The sequence below is a fragment of the Eptesicus fuscus genome, chromosome 7 (assembly GCF_027574615.1).
Source record: "Eptesicus fuscus isolate TK198812 chromosome 7, DD_ASM_mEF_20220401, whole genome shotgun sequence".
NCBI lineage: Eukaryota > Metazoa > Chordata > Mammalia > Chiroptera > Vespertilionidae > Eptesicus > Eptesicus fuscus.
Window position 1 is genome coordinate 14,370,311 of NC_072479.1, and position 26,723 is coordinate 14,397,033.

The 26,723-nt window shown below is 44.8% G+C and overlaps 1 protein-coding gene across 1 annotated transcript in view; it reads right to left on the reverse strand.

Annotated features, from left to right (window-relative positions):
* CACNA1C (calcium voltage-gated channel subunit alpha1 C) overlaps positions 1 to 26,723 on the reverse strand; it is a 592,062-nt gene that overhangs the window by 200,543 nt on the left and 364,796 nt on the right. Inside the window, exons 4-5 of the mRNA XM_054718756.1 lie at positions 25,301 to 25,440; positions 17,308 to 17,447 (exon numbers count right to left, since the gene is read on the reverse strand). Coding sequence (XP_054574731.1) covers positions 17,308 to 17,447; positions 25,301 to 25,440 — 280 coding nt within the window. The remainder of the gene's footprint in view (positions 1 to 17,307; positions 17,448 to 25,300; positions 25,441 to 26,723) is intronic.

Sequence of the window (26,723 nt, forward strand, 5' to 3'; positions counted from 1 at the left end):
TTGACTTATGCTTACTTCTGATATACATGAACCAGTTTGGACTGGCTAGAAATTGGAATTAAGAAGAAATTCATGGATCATGTCTTGTACCTTCATTCGACTAATGGAGCAGCATACACTTTCAATAGTTTCATAGGTTTAATGAATGACTTTCAAAAGAAAATAGATCTATAACTACAAAGCATGTAGGTCTCTCTTTGGTTAAAAGTAAGTTTGTCACATTGAGGGTCAAAGGTGCCTGAAACATTTTCTTACTGGTAGTCTTTCCATGAAGGGGAGAAGAATTCTTGCCAGATTGCGTTCCTGCAGTCTCAAGGTGTGTGTGTGTGTGTGTGTGTGTGTGTGTGTGTGTGTGTGTGTGTGTGTGTGTGTTTTAAATCATGTTCTTATTAAAATGTCCTTATTCATTAGAGGTTTTCATTTATGCTTAATTGAACCTTTCCATGTTAATAAATTTCTGCATCCCACAAGTGGTTTGATGAACATTAAAGGAGGTTGTTGTCCCAGGAAAGAAATGGTGTATACTCTGTTGCCTAATAAATTAAAAACTATGAGGGTAATTAAAATATCAACCTTCACATTGAATCGTTATTTTTTGTATTAGCAATAGGGGTTGTGATGAGAAAAAATAAGAGACATCTTGATATTAGAAAAAAATAAATATGGAAAAAATGGAGATAAGATGATCCAAAGCAAACAATAATAATGGTAATACCAGCTCCCTTTCTTGAGGACTCAGGATATGCTTTACATATATCATTTAATTTAATTAGTTGACTATTTTAATAAAGATAAATGAACTGAGACTTAGGTAAGAGAGATAACTTGTCCAAGATTACACACCTTGTAAATGCTGGAGAGGGAATTAAAAGTCAAGAGAACCTTACTTTAAATCCTCCAATCTTAGCCACTATCCAAGGCAAAAATGGCAAATACATTCCATGACTTTCTGACCCTGTGCCATGGCAGATACTGTTATTAATCATGGCCTCTCTCCCTCTGCTCCCATAAAGGGCTTCACAATTCTTCTCAACAGTGTATCTCCCGTGCCAACACGAATTCACTGGAAGTGATTAGCTCATGATTTGGCACCCTGTGTGCCCCTTCCCTACTGGTGATAAACTGCATCTTTCAGCTAATGGCAGAATAGAAAGCAGACTTCTTTTGGTACCTGCAATGATATAGATGCCTAGACTGGAACCTTCTTTAAAAAAACTTTTTTGATAAAAGATGTGTGAGATAAAACATATACAGATGCATAAACCACTATATTACACTTAAATAACAGGATAAAGTGTAATTCACCACATTAATAAAAATTCATGAATCTATCAATAGATTTAGAGAACATTTCATAAAATTCACTATTTATTTCCCAATCTTTTACTTCTTTTTTGTATTTCCCATTCTTTTGATTCTCTATGCTTGATTCTCAGTATCCCTCCCCGCCTCACCACCACCTCTATACAGGTCAATAATTTTATTTTCAGCTGTGTCAAGTCTTCTTTTAAATCCATTCGCTACATTAAAAAAATTTACTATTATATTCTTAATTTCCAAAATTTACATATGGCTCTTTTCCATATCTTCTGGTTCCTGTGGGACCCAGTGGTGCAGTCTCCCTGCTTGTCTGAGTTGGGTGTACCAAGAGTGTCCCTTGTGTGGGTTGTGTGTGCTTTCCTGCTATAGTTGAGCCTTGACTGCTGTTGCCAAGTCAGTGGGAGGAATTTCCCCCTCAGGCTGACTGGCTATTAGAAATGGGCATGAGTGACTACAGCAGACAAGCTATTGTGCAAGGGGCTGACTCTATGAAGCAGGATTCTCTTTAGTGGAGCTCTGGTGCCTGTTGAGTCCACCATTTGGATGTGTTGTTTATGGAGCTGGTTGGGTGGTACTCTGGTGTGGTCTGAAGCCATTCACCAGGTGTGTTGGTCCTAGGGCCTCTTGGGAGGGACTCTGGTGCAGGCCAAGGTCAGCCACTGCCTATGCCCAGCCAGAACCACCTGATAGGAGCTACAAAGTGATCTGTAGAAGGTTGCCACCTGTTCTGGGCCTGGAGGTCTGATGGGAGAAGCTAAACTGTGAACTGAGGCTGGCTGCTACTAGTGTCAGGCTTGGGGCTGCTTAGCAAGAGGTACATGGCATGCTGAGGCCAGATGCTGCTTGTTTGGAGTTTGTGAACCTTTGAGAGATTTTCGGAAAGTGTTCAATGTAAGCCGAGACAGGCTGTGTAGAAAAGCTGCTGGAAGAGGTTCACACCAGCCTGTGAGCTGTTTGGGGCAGGTCCCAGGGAATCATCAGAGCAGAATGAATGGTGTTAGTCAAGTTAACAGAAAGCTCTGATTTGGTGCCCACCTGTTCTTGCAAGCTGTGTGGAGGGAGGGCTCAACAAAGGGAATGCTCCTTGATTTCCTGGCACTGGTGGCCAGGGGGCCTTGCATTCTGGGTTAGCACTATAATAATCAGAAAGGCAGTTCTTGGCAGGCTAGCAACTGGCCTCCTCCTCTGTTTCCCCCAGGACACTACACAGGCAGCAGACTAAAACCCACCGCCAGTCTTTCTGTGAGAAAGGCTATTTATTTGTCCTGGAGCTCCAGCCTGAGCAGCATACTTCATGTCTGTTATGCATTTAGAGGCATGGATATGCTCTCAGGAAACATAGGCTGGTGGGTGCCATATTTGCGGTCTCCGTTGGCTCACTACAGCCATCTGGTACCTCCTCAAAAGGCGCTTGTACTCCAGTCTCGAGTTGCCCAGGGAACACCTCCAGATTGTCTGGTCTGGAGTCCAGCAGGTCTTACCACTGTGTTCCCACAAGACTGTATATATTTGCATATTTTAAAAGCTAATGCCTGAGGGTCTGTCTTTCAATCTGCCGGAAACTAGGTGCTGCCTAAGATACCTTCCTTTGGAATACTGAAAGATCTTGGTAGACCCTCAACAACTGGGACCTATTTAGAATAAATTATGCTGCTTAAGCAATCACAAAGGTTTGAGAGACAACCAAAGCTAGGGCTAGATTGAAAGATTAAAACCATCTCCTACACAAGGATACTCCTTCAAGACTGGGAGGAGAGGTAGTTGTTTTGCCTAATACATAGAAAAACACACAAGAGAGTCATGTCAAATAAGGAAGCAGGGGAATATGTTCCAAATGAAAGAACAATATAAAAACTCAGAAAAATAAAAACCCTTACTGAATCAGAATAAGTAATTTACCTGATAAAAATTTTAAAGTGATGGTCATAAAAATGCTCCCTGAATTTGGGATAAGGATGGATGAACACAGTGATATTTTCAACAAAGAGACATAAATATAAGAAAGTAACAAACAGAAGTAACAGAGCTGAAGAACTGAATTAAAATTCACACTAGAAAGTTTGACAGCAGTCTAGATAAAGCAGAAGAAAAGATCATTGATGTAGAAGACAGAGCAGTGTACCTCATTCAAATAGTACAGTAGAAAGATAAATTTTAAAAGCAGAGATAAATTAAGGGAGCTATGGGGCAACATAAAGAATAATAACCTTTTAATTATATGGGTCCCAGAAGAAGAGAGAGAGAAAAGGGGGGAAATGTATTTAAAGAAATAATAACTGAAAACTTTCTTAACCTGAAAAAGGAAACAGACATCCAGATTTAGGAAGCCCTGTGAGTTCCACATAAGATGAACCCCAAAATATCCACACCAAGACACATTATAATTAAAATTTCAAAAGTTAAACACAAAAAGATAATCTTAAAATCAGCATGATACAATCAACTTGTTACATACAGGGAACCCCCCATGTGACCATCAGGAGATTTTTCAAACCCACATGAGACTCCCAGGAGATTTTTCGGCAGAAACCTGACAAGCTAGAAGGAAGTAGCATGATATATCCAAAGTGCTAAAAGAAAAAATATCAACCAAGAATACTCTACCCAGCAGTTATTCAGAACTGAAGAAAAAGGAGTTACAAAAAAGCAAAAGCTGCCCAGGGGTGTGGCCCAGTGGTTGAGCATCAAACTATGAACCAGGAGGTCACAGTTGGATTCCTGCTCAGGGAACAAGCCCAGGGTTGTGGGCTCGATCCCCAGTAGGGGGCATGTAGGAGGCAGCCGATCCATGATTCTTTCTCATCATTTATGTTTCTATCTCTTTCTCTCCCTTCCTTTCTGAAGTTAATAAAAATATATTTAAAAAAATAATAAACCAACCTTACAAGAAATGTTAACAAAACTTCTTTCAGCTATAAATAAAGGACATTAATTAGTAACAAGAAAACAAAAGAAATATAAATTTAATTGCTAAAGATAAATATATATGTATACATAAGGTAGGGCAAAAATAGGTTTACAGTTGTGAGTACATGAAGCACAGTTTATTCTTATATTATTATTTAAAACTACTCTATTATTTTCATAAGTGGATTAATTACTTATAAATCTAATATGAAGGCTAAAAGAAAAAAAGGAGTAAATATAACTAACTACAATAATCAGTTAAAGGGTACACAAAATTAAAAAAAAAAGTAAAATGTGACATCAAAATCATAAAATGGGGAGCAAAAATTTAGAGTTTTAGAATGCCGTCAAACTTAAGATTCTATCAACTTAAAACAGACATATATGTGATGTTATATGTGAGCCTCATGGTAATCACAAAGCAAAAATCTATAATAGATACATAAAAGATAATGAGAGGACTCTTAAGCATAATACCAAGGAAAGTAATCAAAGAACAGGGAAGAAAGAAAAAAGAAAAGAAAAGAAAAAAAAAGAAACAGAGGAACTACAAAACAACCAAAAAAATATGTTTTTAAATGGCAGTAAGTACATATCCACCAATAATTTAAAAAAATATCAATGGACGAAATTCTCCAATCAAAAGACAAGGAGTGACTAAATGGATTAAAATAACAACACAAGATCCACCTATATGGCCATATTACCAAAAGCAATACACAGATTTCATGCAATCCCCAACAAAAATCCCATAGGCATTTTAAAAAGAAATAGAACAAAAAAATCGTCAAAATTTTTTTGGAACCACAAATACCCTGAACAGCCAAAGCAAGCCCGAGAAAAAAAAAGAACAAAGCTGGAGGTATCACACTCCCTGACTTCAAATTATACTACAAAGCTATTATAATCAAAACAGCATGGTATTGGTAGAAAAACAGACACACAGACCAATGAAACAGAATTAACAACCCAGAAATAAACACTCATGTATATGGACCACTAATTTTTTATAAAAAAGCCAAAAACATACAATGGAGAAAAGAAAGCCTCTTCAATAAATGGTGTTGGGAAAATTGGAAAACCACATTAAAAAGAATGAAAGTAGACTGCTATTTGACACCATACACAAAATTAAATAAAATGGATCAAAGACCTAAACACAGAAGAAAACAGGTACTAAATTTATGAATCTTGGTCTCTGAGAGAATTTTATGACCTTGATCCCAAAGGCAAGAGAAGTAAAAGCAAAAATAAATGAACAGGACTATATCAAACTAAAAAGCTTCTGCACACAAAAACAAACAAACAAATCAATAAAACAAAAAGGCAACCAACCAAATGTGTGGAGATATATGCAAACAACACCTCTAATAAGGGTCTAATATAAAAAATAGATAATAAACTCACACAACTCAACAACAAAACAAATAAATAATCCTATTTAAAAATGGTCAGAGGACTTGAACACTTTCCCCAAGAATACATACAAATGGTCACCAGATATATTAAAAGATGCTCAACTTTACTAGCTACAAGGAAAAAATCAAATCAAAACTATAATGAGATACCACCTCACATCTGTTAAAATGTCTATATCAAGAAGACAAGAAATAAGTATTAGAGAGGATGTGGATAAAAGGAAACCCTCATACACTACTGGGGCGGATGAAAATTGGTACAGCCACTATGGAAAGGAGTATGGAGGTTACTCAAAAAATTAAGACTAGAGCTACCATATGACCCAGCAATCCCTCGTCTGGGTATCTTCTTGAACATTTTGAAAACACTTATTTATAAGGATATATGCACCCCTATGTTCATTGCAGAATGATACACGGTAGCCAAGATATGAAAACAACCTAAGTTTCCTTTGATGGATGACTGAATAAAGAAGATGTAATATATATCTATATATATAAAAGCCTAAGTGACCATTCGACCATTCGACCGGTAGCTATGATGCGCACTGACCACCAGGGGGCAGACACTCAATGCACAGGCATGGAAACATGGAACAAACTGATGAATCTCAGAGGGAAGCGGGGAGGGGGGAGGGCTGGAAGAGATTAACCAAATATCTTATATGCATACTAGAGGCCCAGTGCACGAAACCCTCAGCCTGGCCTGCGGGGATCAGGCTGAATCCAGGCACTGGGCCTCCAACATTCCCTGAGGATTCCTGGATTGCGAGAGGGTGCAGGCCAGGCCAAGGGAACCCACCGGTGCATGAATCCTTGCACCAGGCCTCTAGTATGTATATAAAGGAATACTACTCAGTCATAAGAAAGGATGAAATACTGCCATTTGCAACAACATGGATAGGTCTTAGAGGATCATGCTAAGTGAAATAAGTCAGATGGAAAAGGACAAGAACCACATGATTTCACTTATATGTGGAATATAAAACAAACGAACAAACTCAGACACAGACAATAGAATGGTGGTTACCAGAGGGAGAGGAGGTGTGGGGAGGATGAAGAAGGGTCAAATGTATGGTGATGAAAGAGACTAGACTGTGAGTGGTGAGCTCACAACACAGATGATGCATTATAGAACTGTACACTTGAAATGTAGATAATGTTAACCAATGTCACCCCAATAAACTTAATAAAAATCTACTTCAAAAGGAGGATGGGATAAAGGCATTTTCAGAGAAATGAAAGCTGAGCTAATTTGTTAGACCTGTGTTATAGAAACAAACGCTAGGGCAGTGGTCGGCAAACTCGTTAGTCAACAGAGCCAAATATCAACAGTACAACGATTGAAATTTCTTTTGAGAGCCAAATTTTTTAAACTTAAACTTCTTCTAACACCACTTCTTGAAAATAGACTCGCCCAGGCCGTGGTATTTTGTGGAAGAGCCACACTCAAGGGACCAAAGAGCCGCATGTGGCTCGTGAGCTGCAGATTGCTGACACGGCGCTAGGGATGTGCTTCAGGGTGAGGGGCGATGATACCAGAAGGCATCCTGGATCTATAGAAAGGAATGGAGAGCACCAGAAATGGTGCATGAGTAAGTAAATAAAAAATACTGCATTTTTCCCCCAAAATTTACTTTAAAGACAACTGACTGTTTAAGGCAAAAAATATTAACACTGTCGGGTGGGGTTTATAATACATGTATATGTGAAAGATGTGTAACGATCACACAGGAGGGGGCTGGGTAAATGAAATTACACTGCTGTAAGGTTATTAAAAATCCAACGATACAGGTAAAATTTGCACACTTTGTTGAATATGAATTATATTTCAATAAGGTTAATTTTTAAAAAATCAAGTGTAAAAGTCCCTCTTCCTCAAATCAGTTTAACTTGGAGCCTGGGGCAGGTAGAAAGGAAGTTGTACCCATAGGAATACTAACATCTTACATTTGTTGAATGCTTCTATGCGCTGAGCACAATTCTAAATGCTTGACAAGCACGTACTTATTTCATCCGCACAACTCCATGAGGTAATTGCAATTTTAACTCTGATTTAAGGTCAGAAAACCGAGGCCCATAGCTAATAATTGGCTTTGGAATTGGAACTACGCTAGTAGGACTCCACTACCTATGTCCTCAACCACTAGGTGCCATGGATCAGTGAGAGGGAATGAATCAAGAATAATAGGTGCACAGGGCTCATGTCTGTGTATTGATCACTTCATGGGACACTGACCTCACTGTATCTGCACTTCCTCTCCCCTCATTTTTCTCTCCAACATTTATAAAGCATGGGTCACTGGTGAGCCTAAGTGGCCTTTATCATTACCATTATTTTAAATTAAATTATAGTGACCTTGCTGCTGGCTGGCTGTTATTTCATGTTGGAGGGTCTCTAGGGAAGGGTGGGGCATGAGGGAGAATCCATCATGGAGCTTCCTGAGTTGAAGAAGCTCTCTCTCCCAGGGCCTAGGTGCATAGTCAGTGCTTAGTAAATATTACTGACTTACTATGTAACATATTCTCCCACCTCTGGACTGACTGCTAGTGTACTGAGGTTCTGCAGGAATGAAGGCATCTGTCCAAGGTCACACCCTAGCCTTGATTACATACAGAATTAGTGACTTTGGAAATTCTCAGCTCACTACTGTTCTCTGCTATTGAAGCACAGAATGACACTGCTGGGAAGAATTTTAGGGCTAATACAGTTTAACCCTTTCATTTCCCAGATGAGGAAACTGAGGGCCAGAGGTCAAAAGGGAAGGTCACATTGCAGGCCAGACTTAGAGCCCCGGCCTCCTCACTGGCAGGCCTGGAGTGCCTCCACCGTCATCACAAGTCCCTCACGTGGCAGTAATACCATTTCTCTTCAGATCCTGTGGCAAAGGGGTTCATGAGCCCTCAAAACATAAAGGAACCAACCCTGGAACTATATCAACTGGCTCACTCTTGAAGCCAGGTGGACACCCTGCTGAGATCTATGTCCTCCTCCCAACAACAGGGGTGGGGATGCTGCAGGGGGGAAACTGGCTGGAAGAGTCTGAGCCCATCTCCATTACCCTGTTAGCCCATCTGCATTACTCTCGTCTAGGAGAAGCAGTGGCGACTGTATGTGCCCATCTATAAATTAGGGGTAATGTCTCTGTCTTCCTGCACTGTGGGGCCTATCAATCAACCAATAAAGGTCTGAAAGCCTGGCGCTGATGCTGAATATGGCTTTTAATTGGTGATAACCCTAACATTGGTCACCACCACATTTCATTCTCAAATCAAAACGGGACCTTTGCATCACTGGGGGAATGTCTGTGCACTTGGGTCCATTTGAGAAGTTACTGTGTGATTGGAAGCATTCTTTGTTATCATCATAGTGTAAGCTGCTGTATGTAGAGCACCAAGTAATAGAGACTTTCCCAGGTTAGTCACAGTCTGTTATTGATAGTCAATAACTTCTCAGTAAAACTCCGTGACGGCAGGAACTGGAACTTCTGAAATATGCCCATTGTTTACATTAACTTGCTTTGCTGCATTTGAGTGTCTTTCTTTTCTCACTACCTCATGCTGTGGCTCATCACAATCCATAACATCTCTCTTCAAGAGGAGGATAGAAGCTCATGGGACTTCACAGGTGAAATCCTTTTCCTGTGTATACAATACCCATTACTAATCTCATTTTGTAGATAAACTGAGGCAAAAGCACAAAGCAGGGGCAGAAAGGTTGCCAGCAGAGCTGGGACTATACCTGTGGCCCTGAAATCCAGTCTAGGGTCCCTTTGGAGGCACCGGGAAGGGAGGGGGACAAGAGGTGGCGAATCAGTGGAGCGAGGGCTGCAGTGGAAGATCAGGAATCCTGCTGGGTGACGTGGGAGAGGGCAAGCACCACGAGGTGCAGGGAATATGAAAGGGGTTGGGAGACTGGGGCAGGGAGTGTGCGGCCCTATTCTAAATTCTGTTCTGTGTCTGATAGGCAGGCCATGCCCACAACAGGGATCTAACTTCAGACTCTTCGCAGCAAAACCAGCCAGCAACCTGTATGGAATGTTAAGAGGTCATGTTGCTCACATCTGCCCCAGAGGGCTCTGTGGGGGCCTTAGGAAACACCAGCCTAGGGCTGCCTGGGGAGGGAAGGCGGGAGGGAACACTGACACTCCCGGGCTTGCTTCCCTCTTGCAGTGGCGATGAGGTCCCCTGTCACCAATGTGTAAGAGGGAGCACTGCAACCTCCGAAGACTACAAAACCAGAGGGTCCCTTCGTGACTGCCATCAGTCTCCCACAGATGGTGCAGGGATTGAGTCCTGCCTGCCTGCCACCAGGTAGCTGTGTGACCTTGAGAAAGCCATTTAACTGGCTGGGCTGCAGCACTCCTGTCTGTAGAAAGGGAACTTGGTTGGACCAGGTTTCAGACATTCTACTTCAGGAATAACACCATGAGATGAATGTAGGGAACAAGGTTTTGTTACTTCCTGTGTCAGTGAAAGAAGTGGTAGCGAAGTGGGCCTAGAAGATGCGGCAGAGAGGGTTTCTGGATGGGGTGCACAGTGGGAGTAGGCAGCCTGTGGCCCTCTGAGAAGTAGAGTGAGGGGTAGACTGATGGGTGGCCCTCTGCTCATGCCCCTGTCCTTGCAAGTAGCCTTATAATTGTCCCCTCATTTTGGCTTCAGGTCCCCTGACATTTAAGACCTCTTTAGGACAAAAGGGATGAAAAGGCACAGGAAGCAAAATAGGAAGTGCGGGAGGAGAAGAAGGCCAGCTTCAAGGAAATGAAAGGAGGTAAAGAGCAGAGGGTGGAGAGGCAAGAAGGCCTGCCGAAGGCAATGGGGTATTAGCTGGTGTGGAGAGGAGGGTGTGGGCAAGGAAGACGATGCGGAGCCAGCCAGTCCAGGCCCTTCAAGTCACAGGTGTGGAACAGAGGTCCCGAGAGAGAACCTGCCCAAGGCCACCGAACCGGTTGTGAGAAAAAGTAGGGCTGGGGTTGGAGTCTTCTGCCCCCTTCACTTACAGGCACTGCGCCACCTGCAGCATGGGGACGCTTCAGGGCGTTAAGTCACACTAACCAGGAATGAAGGCTGGTCTCAGAGGGTGATGACACAGGCCGTGGAAAAAGCAGGGGTGAGGAGGGAAGCAGCGTGGATCCTCTCTGGGACTCAGTTTCCAAAGCGTGTCAATTTCGGGGGGTCGAGTTACTTGATTTCTGAGTATCAGCTCTAGGCAGTCCCCCTCCCTCCCCCCCCCGCACAAATCTGCATGGTGAGGTGTCTGTAAATACAAGTGAAAGTGACGCACTGTCTCTGGGGACCACCTCTGGTGCTCAGGCCCTCCCAGCGGTGCGGGCTTTCCCCTGGGCCACAGGACACTGTCCTGGCAGCAGTAATGGTGACTGTGAATCCACGGTGGCCCAACTTACCGAAGAGCAAATTTCAGGCAGGATGGCATGGCTACTTTTGAACTATCAAAGCGTGAAAACACTCAGAAAAGTTGTTTTTAGCAGCTCTTATATGCCCCCAATGGCAGTGTCAGCTAATCAGCGTGGCCAGTTTCACAGTTACTAGCCCCAGGAGGGGAGAACCCATTCTGGAGGGAAACCTGCATGCAGGATGGGAGTGGGTCACCTGGGTACTTGGGCGAGTTTTTCCCCTTTTGCAGCAGGAGGATCCACTCCCTCATGAACAATAAAGAGAGTGACAGGTGTCCTGCAGCGTTGGAGCTAGCAGAGTGCTCCAAGAGCAGCGTGTCCAGCCCCGGTCCACGGGGAGGAGTGCAGGGCGGGAGAGCGTGGCTGCTCTGGTCTGGCTCTGAACCAGCTTTGCTACCAGCTCGCTGTATCCAGGGTGAATTAATGAATCTCGCTGGAATTCAAGATCCACTATCCATTCTAACACCGGTTAGGGTATTTCTGAGACATTTTGCTGTTTCTCTACAGTGCAGCCTTATAAATGTCTCTAATGGAGAGGGAACATCGGTGGTTGTTTAGAATATTGCCTATTGGCTTGGAATTCTGGACCCACCAGTCTGTTCCCTGCTGACTTTTGTCATCTGGTTCTCACTCCTTCCTCCTGCATTGTGGCTCGGTTCATGCACCGCCTTATGTGCAGGCCTGGGCGGGCCTGTATTGGTGACACAGACAAAGGAGGTTTTCACCCCAAACGCCCTTCCACTTCCATCCCTACCTCTTCTACAAAAGCCTCAAGGCTCATCTCAAACACTGGGAAACTGGCCCCTTGAATCCATTTCATTTTCTATGCAAGCCAAATAATCATGCACATGCCACTCTGGTTTGTTTCTGTTGTTTTTTTTGGTCTCAGGTGGATATTTACCTCTTGATTACTCTTGACTAGAGGCCCAGTGCACAAAATTTGTGCACTCGGGGGGGGGGGGTGGTCCCTCAGCCCGGCCTGTGCCCTCTCACAGTCCAGGAGCCCTCAGCGGGGAGCGGGCCTAAGTCGCCCATCAGACATCCTTAGTGCTGCCTTGGAGACGGGAGAGGCTCCTGCCACCGCCTCTGTGCTCGCCAACCATGAACTCGGCTTCTGGCTAAGCGGCACTCCCCGCTTGTGGAAGTGCACTGACCACCAGGGGGCAGCTCCTGTGTTGAACTTCTGCCCTCTAGTGGTCAGTGTGCGTCATAGCCACTGGTCGTTCTGCCATTCGGTCAATTTGCATATTAGCCTTTTATTATATAGGATGTTTGGTCTTGATAATGATCTTGTCATATACTTCTGTTTTACATGCATAATGTAATAGGATGTAACAGCCACCATTTAACTGAGTGCTCACCATATGCTAGGCAATGTTTGAGGCCCCCCCCAACCAGGGCTAGTAAATGATTAGCTAACACTGCCATTGTATTCATTTAGTTCTTCTAACAACATATGAAATAAGTTCTACTATTATTCCCATTTTAGATGAGGAAGCTAAAGCACAGAGAGGCTGAGTAACTTCTCCAAGGTCACAGAGTAAGTCAGTGGCAGAAGCCAGGCATTCTGATTCAAGAGCTCTTGCTCACAACTGTCTTAAGTCTCTCCTGGTGCCTTCTATTGGTATCCACTCATCAGCTACTTGTCAACTGATCGGTACTGATTTTTTGTCAGGAAACAGTCCTAATCTAAGCAAGGAAAACAGAAAAAAAAGAGTTTGACCCCTCTCCACACATGGTCCTCACTGCTCCTTCTCACTTTTCAATCAGGAAGCAAACCCTTGTATAATAACAAGCTGTTTTGTATTGTGTGTGCTTCCAGAAATAACACTTTTAACTGAGAAGGAGCTAACCTTAAACAAATTCACGTCATAGGAAAACACGTATCCCATGAAAAGTCCAAAGCATTCAAGTACCTTGACAGATGGGGATAGTATCCTATTAATCTCTGAGCCCCAGTGCCTTGCCTCGTGCTTGGCTCACGGAACGTGCTCGATAAGTGTTCCTGGTGAGCGGATGGTGTTTTCCAAGGCTGGCGCTGGTTTTGCATAAAGGTAACTGATCCTTCAATCCCCTTCAGTGTTGGATCCAGTCTGGGCTGCTGTGTGTTTTGTCAAAGACCTCACAAAACCAAAAGACACTTTCCCACCTCCCTCTGTCTGCTCCCTTTATTCAGTCCACTCCTGAGAGTTCTTCTCTTTAGGGCAGATGGGATTATATGGAAAGGAGGAAATGACCCCTTGCTTATTGCTCCACAAGCAAAGGCACTCCTTATATGTATACACAAGGAAAATATTTATTCACAACCTTCCATATTTATTGTTCATGTTCATTGTGTAGTGTTTATTGCTCCATATGGCTTGTCCTTCGGTGCCACCTGCGCTCACAGCACTGCGTGTGCACAAGTGGAGCTGCACAGCCAATGGAGCTGATTTCCTTTATGTGGAAGAGTCTTGATGAAATGAAATAGACAGATCTTGCAATTACACAGAATTTCATCAAAAGAGTCAACTGATTTCTATATCCACAGTGAAATCAACCCCTAAACCATGCAGCCTTACTGTGTACAAAACCAGGATCGTAGTCATGACTTCCTCGAATGCCCGAGAAGGAAAAACAAGTGAAGCAAGGGCACAACCAAGAAACAACAGTATTCCAAAAGTCTAGTGATCACAGTGGTTCAAAGATAAGCTACCGATAGATCAAGCAAAAGTGCACCAGACAAGTGATCACCAGACTCTGTAACATGGAAATTGCAGGGGCCTCAGCAGAGATGTTGGGCGCAGTAGTGAGGGAGAAAGTCCGACTGCACTGGATTCAAGAGAGAATGGAAAGATGAGAATTGGAGATAACAGGTAAAGGCAACTGTGGGGTTTTTTTTGTTTGTTTTTTTTTTAAGAGTTTTGCTGAAGTAAAAAAGGAGACAGCCTTGTTATGAGAAATGGGAGAAGGAGGCATTTGTCTAGGTTTGTGGTATAAGAGATATTGCTGATATTTTCCTAGATGATATCATCTAAACTAGTACAGCGCACCTCTTCACCTTGGGCTACATACTTTCTCAAAAAGTCACACAGACACTATTCCATTGAGAAAGGGTGGAAGGCTGGATTGGCACTTTCTTTAAGCTCAAAAAAGATCCATTCTCTTTTTATTGGTGACCTACAGAGAACAAGACACAGTTGTCAGTGGCATGCATAAGCATGGAGTCACCTGCAAGGCTGCCCACAACTGCAAAACCATCTCAGTGTCATCATCTTTAATGACAAAAAATAGCTCCCTGAACTGCATGGCAGGTAAAACCAGGGCCTTGTATTTGAGGGGCTTTATCATGCCTTCATCTTCCCGATGAGAGAATTCCAAAAAGTGTTACCTCTTCCTGACCACAGTACAGTTCCACCATTACTAGTATGCAAACACATGTGGAGACAAGACACCTTCTTAAGGAAGTTTCTTCTACAGTGGAGCCCCACTATTATATCAAATTCTCCCTTTTCATGCACTAAAGCATGAGGGTTCTCAGCCATATGAATCTCTAATTACAAATCCCTGTACTACAGTAATTAGTGTAACTATTTCTGTTAATAACACTCTGCTCAATCCCTTTGTGACAGATTGTACTACTTGTTCACAATTATGCCCCCATGCTTCTCTGTAAGTACGATATATTTCTTTGTCCCATTATCTTTAGGACAAAGATGGCTATGTAACTTGCTTTGGCTACGGGAATGTGAGCAGCTGTGATATAAGCCATATTTGAGCAAAAACAAAATATGCTTGTGTGGTTTAGCTTTATGACCCCTTTGTGAGCATCTGTCTGCCCTCTGCCATGAAAACAACATGGCCTGCATGCTGGACGCTTCTTCAGCCTGGGCTGCAACCAGACAGCACACAGAACCTGGTGAGCCCAGCACAGCTCAGCTGGCCAACATCCTTGTGTACCACGAGCCAGGTACACGTGTTTCTGGTTTTAAATCACTGTGAGTTTGGGATTGTTTGTTCCTGTGGTAAAAGCTGACTGATATCCTCTTTATTAGACTATCATATTCCTCAAGTGACAGAACCATATTTATTCTCTTTTGTTGTCGTTGTTGTTGTTGTTGTTTTTTGTTAATCCTCATCCGAGGATATTTTTCCATTGATTTTAGGGAGAGTGGGAGAGAGAGGGAAAGACAGAGAGAAACATTGATGTGAAAGAAACACATTGATTGGTTGCCTCCTGTATAAGCCCCAACCAGGGCTCAGGCTGGGAAGAAGCCTGCAACCAAGGTACGTGTCCTTGACCAGAATTGAACTCAGGACCCTCTGGTCCACATGCCGACGTTCTATCCACTGAGCCAAACCGGCTAGAGCCATTTTTATTCTTTATGATTTGTCCTCATACCCACCACAATGCTCTGAAATTGTGGGCCCCTAATAAGCACATACACAACAGGTAAGAGTCATTACGTCGATTGTAGCTTGTTTAGCTGAAGTTTGGAATCAATGCATGATTCCCATCACTGACACATTGGCTGGACCTTCATGATAAGCTCCTTAAAGTCATGTTCAAAGTCATTCTCACCCTGCCTTCACACCCTTGATTTTGGTCTACTGAGTTATGGCTGTTGACCAAGAAAACCTAAATAATTCAAGCTTCAGAAAAGGGGAATTGGGTCTTGGCCATCATATATAATGTTTCTATCCCTATATGCCCCAGTGGTTAAGGCCAAGTAGAAAGAACCTACTCTGCATGTGTTGTGTGATTTAGCTCTATGTCCAGTTTAAGACAGGCCGCAAGCCTTGCCCAAGGGGCCTCACTGCAAAGAAAACAGTCCAATTCTTGCTTCATTTACCAAGTAAACTTCCCTGCCTTGCGCAGAGACCATTTAGACATTGTACAGGAACCAGAGACAATATCAGGCACAGTTCTGGGCTTCAAGGGACTTATAATGTAATTGAAGAGACACGATATATGTGTACAAGTTTAAGACAATCAAGAGTTAATTCTTTACAGGAGGTCTTGGGGTATGGTAGGAAAGAGTTGGTTAGAAAGTTGGGAGACCTAGCCCTAGCCATGCTCTGCTGCTGGTTAAGTTACTTGGAGATGATCCCTTCACTATTCTGTGCATGTATAAAAAGGACTGAACAAAAACACAGAAAAAACAAACAGAGGACTGAACAGGTTAATATGAGGTCCTTCACATTTCTATGGTTTCATGACTCTAAGATATATCACCAAGCAGCATAATGTCACTAAGCGCTCTGTCCCTGGTGTAGGTGGTAAAGGCTGGGTGCTCAGAGGACCTCTTTGTTTTCCTGACCCCGCCCCCACCCCCAAACTAGTTTGCTTCCAGCTTGGTCATAGGGACCTCCTCTGCCTTAAGTCTTGAGCCAGATCTGATGGAGTTGACTTGAGAGTGTAAACTCTCTGCAAACAAGTCCAGAATTATGCTCAGATACCACAAATCAAACAACGAGAAGAAGGATAAGCTCCCCAAAAGTTGATCTAGCCCCAAGAAGCAACATGGGCTGTGTTTGCTGGAGCTGATGCAGGTGCTCGAAGCTGCTGTGTTCAGTGCCTGGGCCTCATCCCTAATGGGACAGAATTCTGGGGGCACCTTAGAGGAGGCTGTCCATGTGACTGGTGTCCTGATGGACAATATCTCCCTAACACCCTCTGCCTGTTTGAGATTACTGAACACCCTCCACCCCTCGGGTGAAGCCAGTTCTCATCATGACAGGCGGAGTCCATTAATAGGGCTTCTGAGGCTGGAGATGCCTCATTTGACATGAAAGGAGGAGGGACTGGGATAAATGGCAAAATTAAACTTTTAGAACATTCACTGGTGCTTTTCTGATTGTTCTTTGGCAAAATACAGAGAATAGAGTTAATCCCATTGGTTCAAATACCCTGCGAGCCTTGGGGATTAGCTGTCTCTGCTCACCAGGCACTTTTGCCACAAATGTATTTAAATTCCCAGCCCAGAGCCTGGGAGTGCTGCTCAGCTGGCCACAGGACTGTTTGGTCTGTGCAGGCTGTCTTCATTTGGCTGTGAGTGCTGTTGTTGTTTTATCCAGGTATTTACAGGAGCTGGACCACAGTGTGTTTTAATGGACTCACATCAGAGCTGGGTTTTTAAAAGCAAAAGATCTCATTTAGGCAAAACCTCCATTTATTGTGAAATCAGGTTCCTTTGCAAAGTGCTCTTGGCAATTTGGCGAAGGAAAGTGGAGGGTGTTGACAACAGAAGAAGAATGGCTCTACTTACTCGGAACTCCAGACACCAGCCGCAAGGGGCGCAGCACGCGGAATGCCCTCAGCGCCTTCACATCAAATCCAGCCCCTTTCCCTCCTAGAGCATTTGCCCCGTCAGCTTTGGTTGCTTGTTCTAAAATTGCACTAAAAAGCCTACAAGAGAGGAAGGAGAGAAGGAGCTGTCAGACAGTGTTTCTTTGCCCAGCTGGGCTCTGAATTCTCTGCAGGAGGCCTGGGAGAGCAGTTTGTGACCATTTCCACCTCAGGAGCAAGTGCTGAGGTGTGTGCCCAGGAGGGTCTTTGCCATTGGAAGGTGACAATGCATCATGTGGGTATACAGGGCACAGCCACTGCCTAGAGAAGTCTGAGCGAGGCCACAGGCAGGCCCTGTGCCATCATAAAGCTATGAGAATACATCTGGCTCTATGAGCTGGGCAGCCCTAGACGGAGTGAAAAGCAAATGAAGTTTGCTGCCAGGTCCCCCGTCCCCTTGCGGTGCCCGCTGGCCCCTCCGTGATATCCTAGCTCCCGCCCTCATGTGGCCTGGAACCACATTCTTTCTCCTCCCCATCTTTTATTTGTACCTGGGTGCAAATAAATGATCCCCAAGAAATGTACTTTGTGCTGGCACACAACAGATGCTCCAAAGAAATATGGTGAACAAGTGAATAAATGATCAAATGAGTAAGTTTCCAGCAGGAGCAAAACCACACACTAAGGCATGTATGTAACCAAGCTAATCTGAATTCAGATATGCAGCCCTGCTGCTGTGTTTCTGCTTATATGTCCATCCCTCCAACAAATACGAACACCCATGCACCCGGTAATGTTCTAGACACTAAGGCCACAGCAAAACAGACAGCCCTTACCCCCTTTTGGAACTTATATTCTAGTGAAGGAGTCAGACAATAAACCAAATAATCAATAAATGTATATCAGACTTAGAGAGTGATAAATGCTAAGAAGACAAATGAAGTAATGAAGGGGGGCCTGGAGGGGCCAGGGTGGGAGCCTTCCTGTTTGACATCAAAGGGCTAAGAAAGGAACTCCCTCCCAGGCTGACATGTGAGCAGAAACCTAAAGAAAGTGCAGGAGCGGACACAGAGCTATGGGAAGAGGCAGAGGGAACAGCTGGTGCAAAGGGCCTGAGGGAGCAGCATGGCAGTACGTTAGAGGGACAACAAGTGGCAGGGTGGCTGGTGCAAAGCAGGTAAACGGAGCACAGTGGGAGAGGAAGCAGGGAGCCCTACCGGTTTTCTGAGTCAGAAGGCACTGGGAGGTTTTGAGCAGGTGAGTGACATGATTTGACTAAAGTTCTAAAAGAATTGCTCTGATGCTGAGGGAAGAATAGCCTGTAGTGGGACAAAGCCAGGGCAGGCTGCTGTATTAATCCAGGTGGGGAGGCCTAGACCAGGTGGTGGTGTTGGAGGTCATGAGATATAGTCGGATTCTGGATTTATTGTAAGAAAGATGTGATGAGATGGGCTCATAAACCAGATGTGAATTGTGAGAAAAACAGAAGAATCAAGACCATTCCAACAGTTTGGGCTTGAGCAACTGGAAGGATGAGGTATGGGGGATGCACATCAAGGGTTCTATTTTGAACTTTGTGCAGTTTGAGCTGTCAGTTGGACATCTGAATAGATGTCTTAGTAGGCTCTATTGGGTGTGGAATTCTGGGGGGTGGGGACTCCAGGCTGGAGACAAACACTTGATACTTGTATAGATTGTATTAAAGTCAAATCCAACGAGATTGCCTAGGAGACTAGTGTAGAAAGTGAAGATGTGATAGGGCTGAATCCTGGGGCTCCAAAACTGAGGGGTGAAGGAGAGGAGAAACCAATAAAAGAGACAAGTAGATAGAATGGTGGGCTGTGAAAGAACTGGTCATGAGAAGACAGTGGTTAACTGTCAAGTGCTACAGATACATGGATGGACCACTGACCATGGAATTTAGTAATATGAAGACCAATGAGACCATGCAAGCAGGTTTTGATAGAGTGATGGGGACACAAACCTAACAGACATGAGAACAGGAGGAACACTAGAAACAGGGAGAATGGACAGCTCTGTCCAATAGAAATATAATACAGGCCACAAATGTGAGCCACATATATAATTTAAATTTTCTAATAGCCACATTAAAAAAGTAAAAAAGAAACAGGTGAAATTAACTTTGACAATATATTTTATATAATCCAACGTAACCAAAATATTTTAACTGTAATAAATATAAGTAAAGAATTTTAAATGACATAGTTGTCACTCTGTCTTTTGTTCTAAATCTTTGAACTCTGCTGTGTATTTTACATATACAGCATATCTGAATTCAGATTAGCTACATTTCAGGTGCTGAATGGCCACATGTGTCTGGTGGCTACTGTACAACTCCTTTGAGGAATTTTTCTATAAAAGCGATTAGAGGAAAATAGTAGCTTTCAGAGGGGGTATGGAATCAAGTGTTTTGTTTGTTTTTAAATGAAGATATAATAGCATTTTTAAATGTGATGGGACTCATCTAACAGATACGAATAATTTGATGATGCAGACACAGAGGGAACAATTACTCAAAGGACCGATGTCCTTCAGTAGTCAGGATGGGACCTAATGCACATTTAGGGATGCTGGCCTTATATAGAGGTGGGGAGGTTTATCACATTTCAGGTTGGGAGGCACATTATAGGGGCACTGATGTGGTTGTGGGAATGCATGAAAATTCTCTTTTGGTTGCACCTGTGTTCCCAGGGAAACAGGTAGCTAAAAATGTGAAAGGGGAGGAGGTATTAGAAGACTGAAGAGAAAGGCAAGGGCATTAAAGAATCATATAGGAAGTGGAAGAGTGAGTAGGAATAGGTAGCATGGTTGCCAGGAATCACCGTTGACCTATTCGAGGTTGGTGATCACGAGTGTAAAGTGAGACCCATTAGCTTAACTTTGCATATGTCTCTCCCCTTTCAATGGCACAGCTTCAGGTACCAAAAAATCTCCATCTCGTTGAATTTGATCAGGATTGGTGAGCAAGACAAATGAAGAGAGGAATACAAGTTGAGAATAAATGTAAGTGAAGGATTATAATGATGGGATGTGGCATCTAAGCCAGTTGGAAGGAGGAGTGCACACGATGGGAGGAGGAGCAGACAGATGTGGCAGGACGAATGGATTGTTGGAGTTAAGTGCTAGAGGGAGTGAGCTGGAAAGATGGTGGTATTGCTTAGAGTAGAATGTTTGGTTTGATATTATAGGGAAGGTGTAGTTATTAGGGAATGGCAGGGATATTGGTATAACCATGCGAGTGGGCAGCTGAAATAGGATGGGGTCAGGATCCCTAGGGAAGAAGCTCCCAGAGCAGGGAAGGTGGTGGCAGCAGCGGAGCAGTGAGTGCTGGAGAGTGGGAGTGAGCCAAGAGCTCACTCCTCAAGGAATGTGGAGTGACTCAAAGGTCTGTAGAGGACAGCAATAGGAGATGTGGGCCATAGAAGTGTCCGATGACACAAACATCAAAAGTGGAGGATTTTAGTGGGAGGAACAGTGGTCGGAAAGCAGAAAGAAGGGAAAGTCAGGGGCCACTCTCCTGACCTCTGGGCTGTGGAATGAAGCATCTGGGAGGGCAATGGGCCACCTTTAGAGACTGCAATCGGGGAGCAGGACCCTCAGGTTAAAGCCAGAAAGTGAAAGGAGGGGTCAGAAGATAAAGTCTAACTGGAATCAGCCACACCCTTCCCTTACATAATTGCTGTGTTCTCCCCACAGAGTTGAACAGCTGGGACAGAGACTGCAGGGCTCACGAAGCTGAAAGGCTGTACCTGACTCTTTATAGAAACGTCTGCTGCCCGAGTGGAGATGGACTGTGGGGAACAGAGGGCACAGTGGGCAGGATTCAGGAGTGGGGTGGAGGGGAGACAGGTGCAGATCAGAGGACGCAAAGCCTACATGGGATGGGAGACTGAGACTTTTTGTGGTAACCAAGAACAATAGAGAAAAGGGTACACAGGGGCAATTTCTGTCCTTTGTACCTTGAGATGACTACTGATTCATTGCCAGTACAGAGTGTGCCTGGGGTCAAGATGAAAGTCCAGGTATGAAAACTGGGTTCCCTTACCAGACATGAACTCAGGGCCAGGGCAACTTCGTTTTGAGGACTAGACTCAAGCCTTAAATAACTCACGCCCAGAGCAGTGGACCCGGAAATGGGAGGCTGTAGCTGCAGGCTTAACTTTGCAGAAGCTCAGATCCAGGCAGGGCCCAGCAATGATGAGGTAGGTCTAGGTTTAGGATTTTCAAACTGTGCTCCATGGAACTCCTTGGGGACATCTCTGGACATCTCCAGATGGGGTTCTGGATCCTTCCCCCATATTTAACAATGGGCTCCCTTTGATCTGTGTTTTGCATTGGGCCTCTGAGTAAGGCTTTTTTTGAAAATGGGTTCTGCAGCTAAAAGGAGTTAGATGACCCTGGCCAGGCCACATCTAAAGTCTCTCTGTGCTCCATGATTCTTTCAGCTCGGCTTGGCAATCTGATGGCTTCACATGTTCGTTGGTGATGCCTGGAATCCCAGGCAGTGGTTGCCAGGGTGGGAGAGCGGGCTCCTTTCTCCACAGAGAAATGTTCTTTCCACTGAAGTCTAGATCATGGAAATGGAGACCCGTTCACAAGTTGGTCAGATAGCATTCCAAATCCAAACCAGATTTGGCTGTGCTAGTATTTCCTGAAAGAAAGCAATATGCTTATCGGGGTACAAGATGTTCACCATATATTATTCCATGAAAGGAGCAGAGAGTAGGCAACTTTCCTGTCTTTTAACCCCTGCTCCAACTTGATGCAGACTCTTGATTAAGTGTCTGCCTTTAGTTTTGAAGGGGTAGGCAATGCAGGGACGGGCCTGGGGATGTTTGCCTTGGCCTGTGGGGACTGCTGTGTTTCTCCTCATCAGACACTGTAGAGGTGGAACCAGGCTTGGTGCCTACCTGTCCTAAGGGCTAGGTTCAGATGCCGATGTTTAGGGGGAGGCGGATTTCTGTAGGAGGTGTGTCTGGTGGTTCCTTAGCTGAACATTAGAGCTTTTAAAAGAACAGGGCAATGAAGCTCCAGAGGCCTCAATGAGGCAGGACCAACATATGAGGAGGGAGACAGAAGCCTTTGTGGCTGCCGCAGCATGTCTGGAGCAGATGGAGCTACTGCGAGTCCCCAGTTCTCAAGGGTAGGCTGGGGACGGGGTAGCTCACAGAGGCCTCTGAAGTCCTCTCCGTGTTCACTCAGCAGCAGCATCTCCCATCATACTAAGGGGCTAACTGGTCTGTGGGAGGAAGGAAATGCCTCATCACAAGCAACCAGAAGGGCAATGCAGAGGTGAGAGAGCGGCTCTCGACCTAGCCCTCCGGCAGCAGGCAGGTACGCCCCTCCCCGGGGACACTCCCAGGCAGACTCTCCTACCTGAAGGAGGCCAGGAGAGACCTTCCCCTAAATTGCTGTGTGGGGGGGGGGTACCAAGGAGAGCAGATATTTACCAGGAGATGCAAGGGAAACAGGGATTCCCATTTAATAATGTAAAGACAGTAGGAACGGGAGGCACAGCTGAAGAGAGGCGGTTGAGCTACACCTTCTGTGGGGGGAATGTGTGCCATTTTTTGAGTCAGTAGGATTGGCTGAGATTTAGATTGGATGGAAAGCCCCTGGGACCAGTGCCCATGGAGAAGAGAAACTAGGTCCCAAACATGGCCACGTGTGAAATTAATGGGGGAGAACTCAAAGGGTCATGCTGAACCACAAGGTGAGCAAAAGGCTTAAAGAGTCAACTAGAGGTGTCTTTTGGAAGAATGCCTGCCTTTCTCCATTGGGTTCAATGGTCTAGACCCCAGGGAGATGTGACCAGAATCTAGATGACCCACAAAAAGTCCACCCTCTGTGGTTGTGAGAAGGAGAAGCAGTACAAGGGATGCAGGGGCATCTAAACAAGCTGGAGATGAGCAGGGTCGCCCAGTGCGCAGGTGCGGCCGGCACCTGCTCCCCCCTCCCAGGGCTCCTGTTGGATGCCTACCGGTGCTGCCTGTTCTCACCTTCTGTGCTCTATTTAAGGCCGTGAATACACGGCACTGTATCTGGTCAACTCCGATTCATTCATAAACATGGGAGAAAGCAGTGTCTTTGCCTAAACAAAATTGGTCCCAGCAAGATACCTCGTCTCTCCATGGCTCCCAGAAGCACCCGAGCTCAGCCTGGAGCTCTTTTCCACACATGTATGAAAAGTTCCCCGGGGACTGAGGCCTTGTGAAAGATGCTGGATTTAAAAAGGATTCAGCTGAAACCGGTTTGGCTCAGTGGATAGAGCGTCGGCCTGCGGACTGAAGGGTCCCAGGTTCGATTCCGGTCAAGGGCATGTGCCTTGGTTGCGGGCACATCCCCAGTGGGGGTTGTGCAGGAGGCAGCTGATCGATGTTTCTAACTCTCTATCCCTCTCTCTTCCTCTCTGTGAAAAATCAATAAAATATATTTAAAAAATAAAAAAATAAAAAAAAAATAAAAAGGATTCAGGGACCTTTGGAACAACCCACTTTAAAGACCTCTGCTATGTTTTACTGAGTTAATTCAAGGCATTTGTAGAGTCACTCGTTGTGTATTCTGGCATGAAATTCTGGCAAAATCTCTCATATAACTGCCTCCTCACTCCGAGTCCTCTGGAACCAGATATATTCCTGGCAAATACTCTGATTTTAGTGCTCCTCGAGCCACCCAAATATCTCTGATGTTAATGTGGCCGAAGTGTGTCACTCATGGGTCAGGCAGAAAGGACAACCAAGTAAAAACTCTAAAACAGTTCCAAACAACCCTCACAAGCCATCCAGATGGCCAGAGACAAGGACATAACTTCCAATTGACCTCGATCTGCCCTGTGTTATTTCCTTCAGGAAAGACCAGACACTCCCATGAGATCACAAGCAGCGAGCGCTCTGGAGAAACTGTGAGGCCTTGGTCTTCACTGGGACAGCACAAAAGGATTCATGAAAATAGTTTCTTGGGAAGAGCCAAATGACACATTGACCTTGACAATGAAGTCTGTCGGAACTCCAAGGCAGTGGAAATACAAGGTGGCTACAACTTGACCACTCCATGGGCTCAAAGAAGCAGCTTGTTCTTAAAGTGAAATCTTGCTGCAAAGGGACCCTCCCTTTAGAAAACAGCCGAGTCGTAGGAAACTCAACCACTGTGTGCTAGCTAATAAGTTACATCTCACACAGCAGATGTAGGCTTGTTAGGTAGAAACATTTCCTAGAGAATCATTCTGTGAAGTTACTAATTCCTTGATGAGGAGATCACTTCTAAATTTTATTTAAGATTTCTTACAATGCTTTTTTAAAAAAAGCATAGATTGACTTTGCCTTATGTGATATTAAAACCCAGCAGCATGTCAGGGGGAGGCCGTGTTTGATTTGGGTTTGGCTACTCATCATCTTGGTCCTTCATAGTTCCCTGTTTTCTTCTCACCAACGTGTCTTAAGCAGCCTAGTTTCCTTGGCCACAGAACAAAGCTCACTGCAGAGGTGAGAGGGGGCATCCACAGCACTTGTGTGCCAGCCCCAACTAGGCCTGGGGACTTACAGGCAAGCTGAACTAAATCTGCTCAGTGACACAGCAGGGAGATTGGTCAGAGGTGCTGTCAGGCCAGGTGTGGTTGGAGATGGAAGAAAACACCTTAAGCAGAGGACTGTCCTAAGTTGCATGAAGGACCCTGGGTTCCGTCAGAAGCACTCAGATTCAACTCGTGCGTGCGTGCGTGAGTGTGTGTGTGTGTTTATGTGGGAGTAGTGGTGAGGAGGTTCCTAGATAATGGCTCCTCTCCCTTTGGAGAAAGTCTGAATTCAAAAAGACATTTAGTAGGTCCTCTTGTTCTGCCTGAGCCCAGAGCCACGGTGACCAGATCAAAAGGAATATAAACACAGAAGGAAAGAGAGATATGTATTGGTTGGCGGCAGGGGTGAGGGGAGGAGGTAGAGAAGGATAGCTGTACTTACCCTACAACCACAATTATAAAATCTAGTAAATTCCACCCGTTGCGGAGGTAAGCGTTAGGGTGAAAGAGAAGTCCATAGGCTATTACTTTTAAAAATGCTTCCACAGTAAAAATGATGAGAAAGAGATATTCCACTCGTTCCTAGGAAACAAAAATAGAAGAGAGAGTTAAAGAAAATTGTTAGATTGGGGGTTTTATAAAGTTCTGCCCCATCACCTCTCACAAAAGGTGGAGGAGAATGCTGTCCCGACCCCCATGGGAGGAGTTAAGGGGACACTGGGTAGGACCCCCAAAACAAATTAGTAACTCCACAGTCTGTTTCATGGTTAGAATTCCAGTGCACTGGGGATTAGGTTTTTTGTTTGTTTGTTTTTAAGTCTTTAAATGTCTTCTGTTAAAGTGTAAATATAATGGTTAAAAATTACACATTTTTGGGGAAACATCTTACTTAATCAGTGAACATGTCATAGTACCTTCTCAGGAGACAACCCATAATATCTTGATCTAAAGGGAAACAATGCCTGGACAGAGGAGAGGGTGCTGAGAAAGAGGTGAGATGGGACCGCAGGAGGAGTGTGCCATGATTTCAAGGTAACAAACCCTGGAGACAACACAGTCCTGGCAGAGTACCAGCTGAGCTCTCCAAAACAGCAAGCACACAGCTGTAAAGTGTTTGAGACACTGAAGATCTCTCAACAGCAGCTGAAACAGGCAAAACTGCTCACATACACACGTCCAAAAATTTGAACTCCCTCTCTCGAGAAAATAAAATTCTGTCCAAAGACATAAAGCAGGTTAGCAGTGAAAATCAGCATTTCCGGGATGGAGACAGGCACTGGGATGGGGATGGGGAATGGAAGAGGTTCATCTCTTTTCTCAGGGGCAGGAGGTAGGTAGTCTTTTCCTCCCTCTGCCACCTTTGCATTTACGGCTGCAGCTCCTGACCCTGGGAGCCCTCACTGAACAGGACAGACTCTTTGGCTGAATTAGAGCAAGCCGACTCTGGGCTGATTTGCCAGCTTCCCGCACCACTAATTGCTTTCTCCCACAACCATCCCCAGTGCAGATCCTTAATGGCCCCCATCAAGCCACGGCTGCTGCCTGGTTCTTCACACTCCACTGCTCGCCTCTGCAGGACCCTCAGCCCATCTCTCACTGGAGCCACAAAACAACAGTCCATGTGGCATTAGGCCCACAGGTCCTCTAAGCAGGACAGGCCCGTCCACAACTTCCAGGAAGCACTCAACTCAGAACACCCAGACCTATTTTCCCATCTTCTACCAGGTCAGGTGGAGCTCACTGAAGGTCTCCAGCCCCACCCACATTGTAGAGTGAGCATCGCCCGGGAAGGCCCTCCTCCTTCCACCGAGCTGCTGGAGGGTGCCCCGAGACGGGGGCATTCGGAGCCCGATGGATAGCTCTGC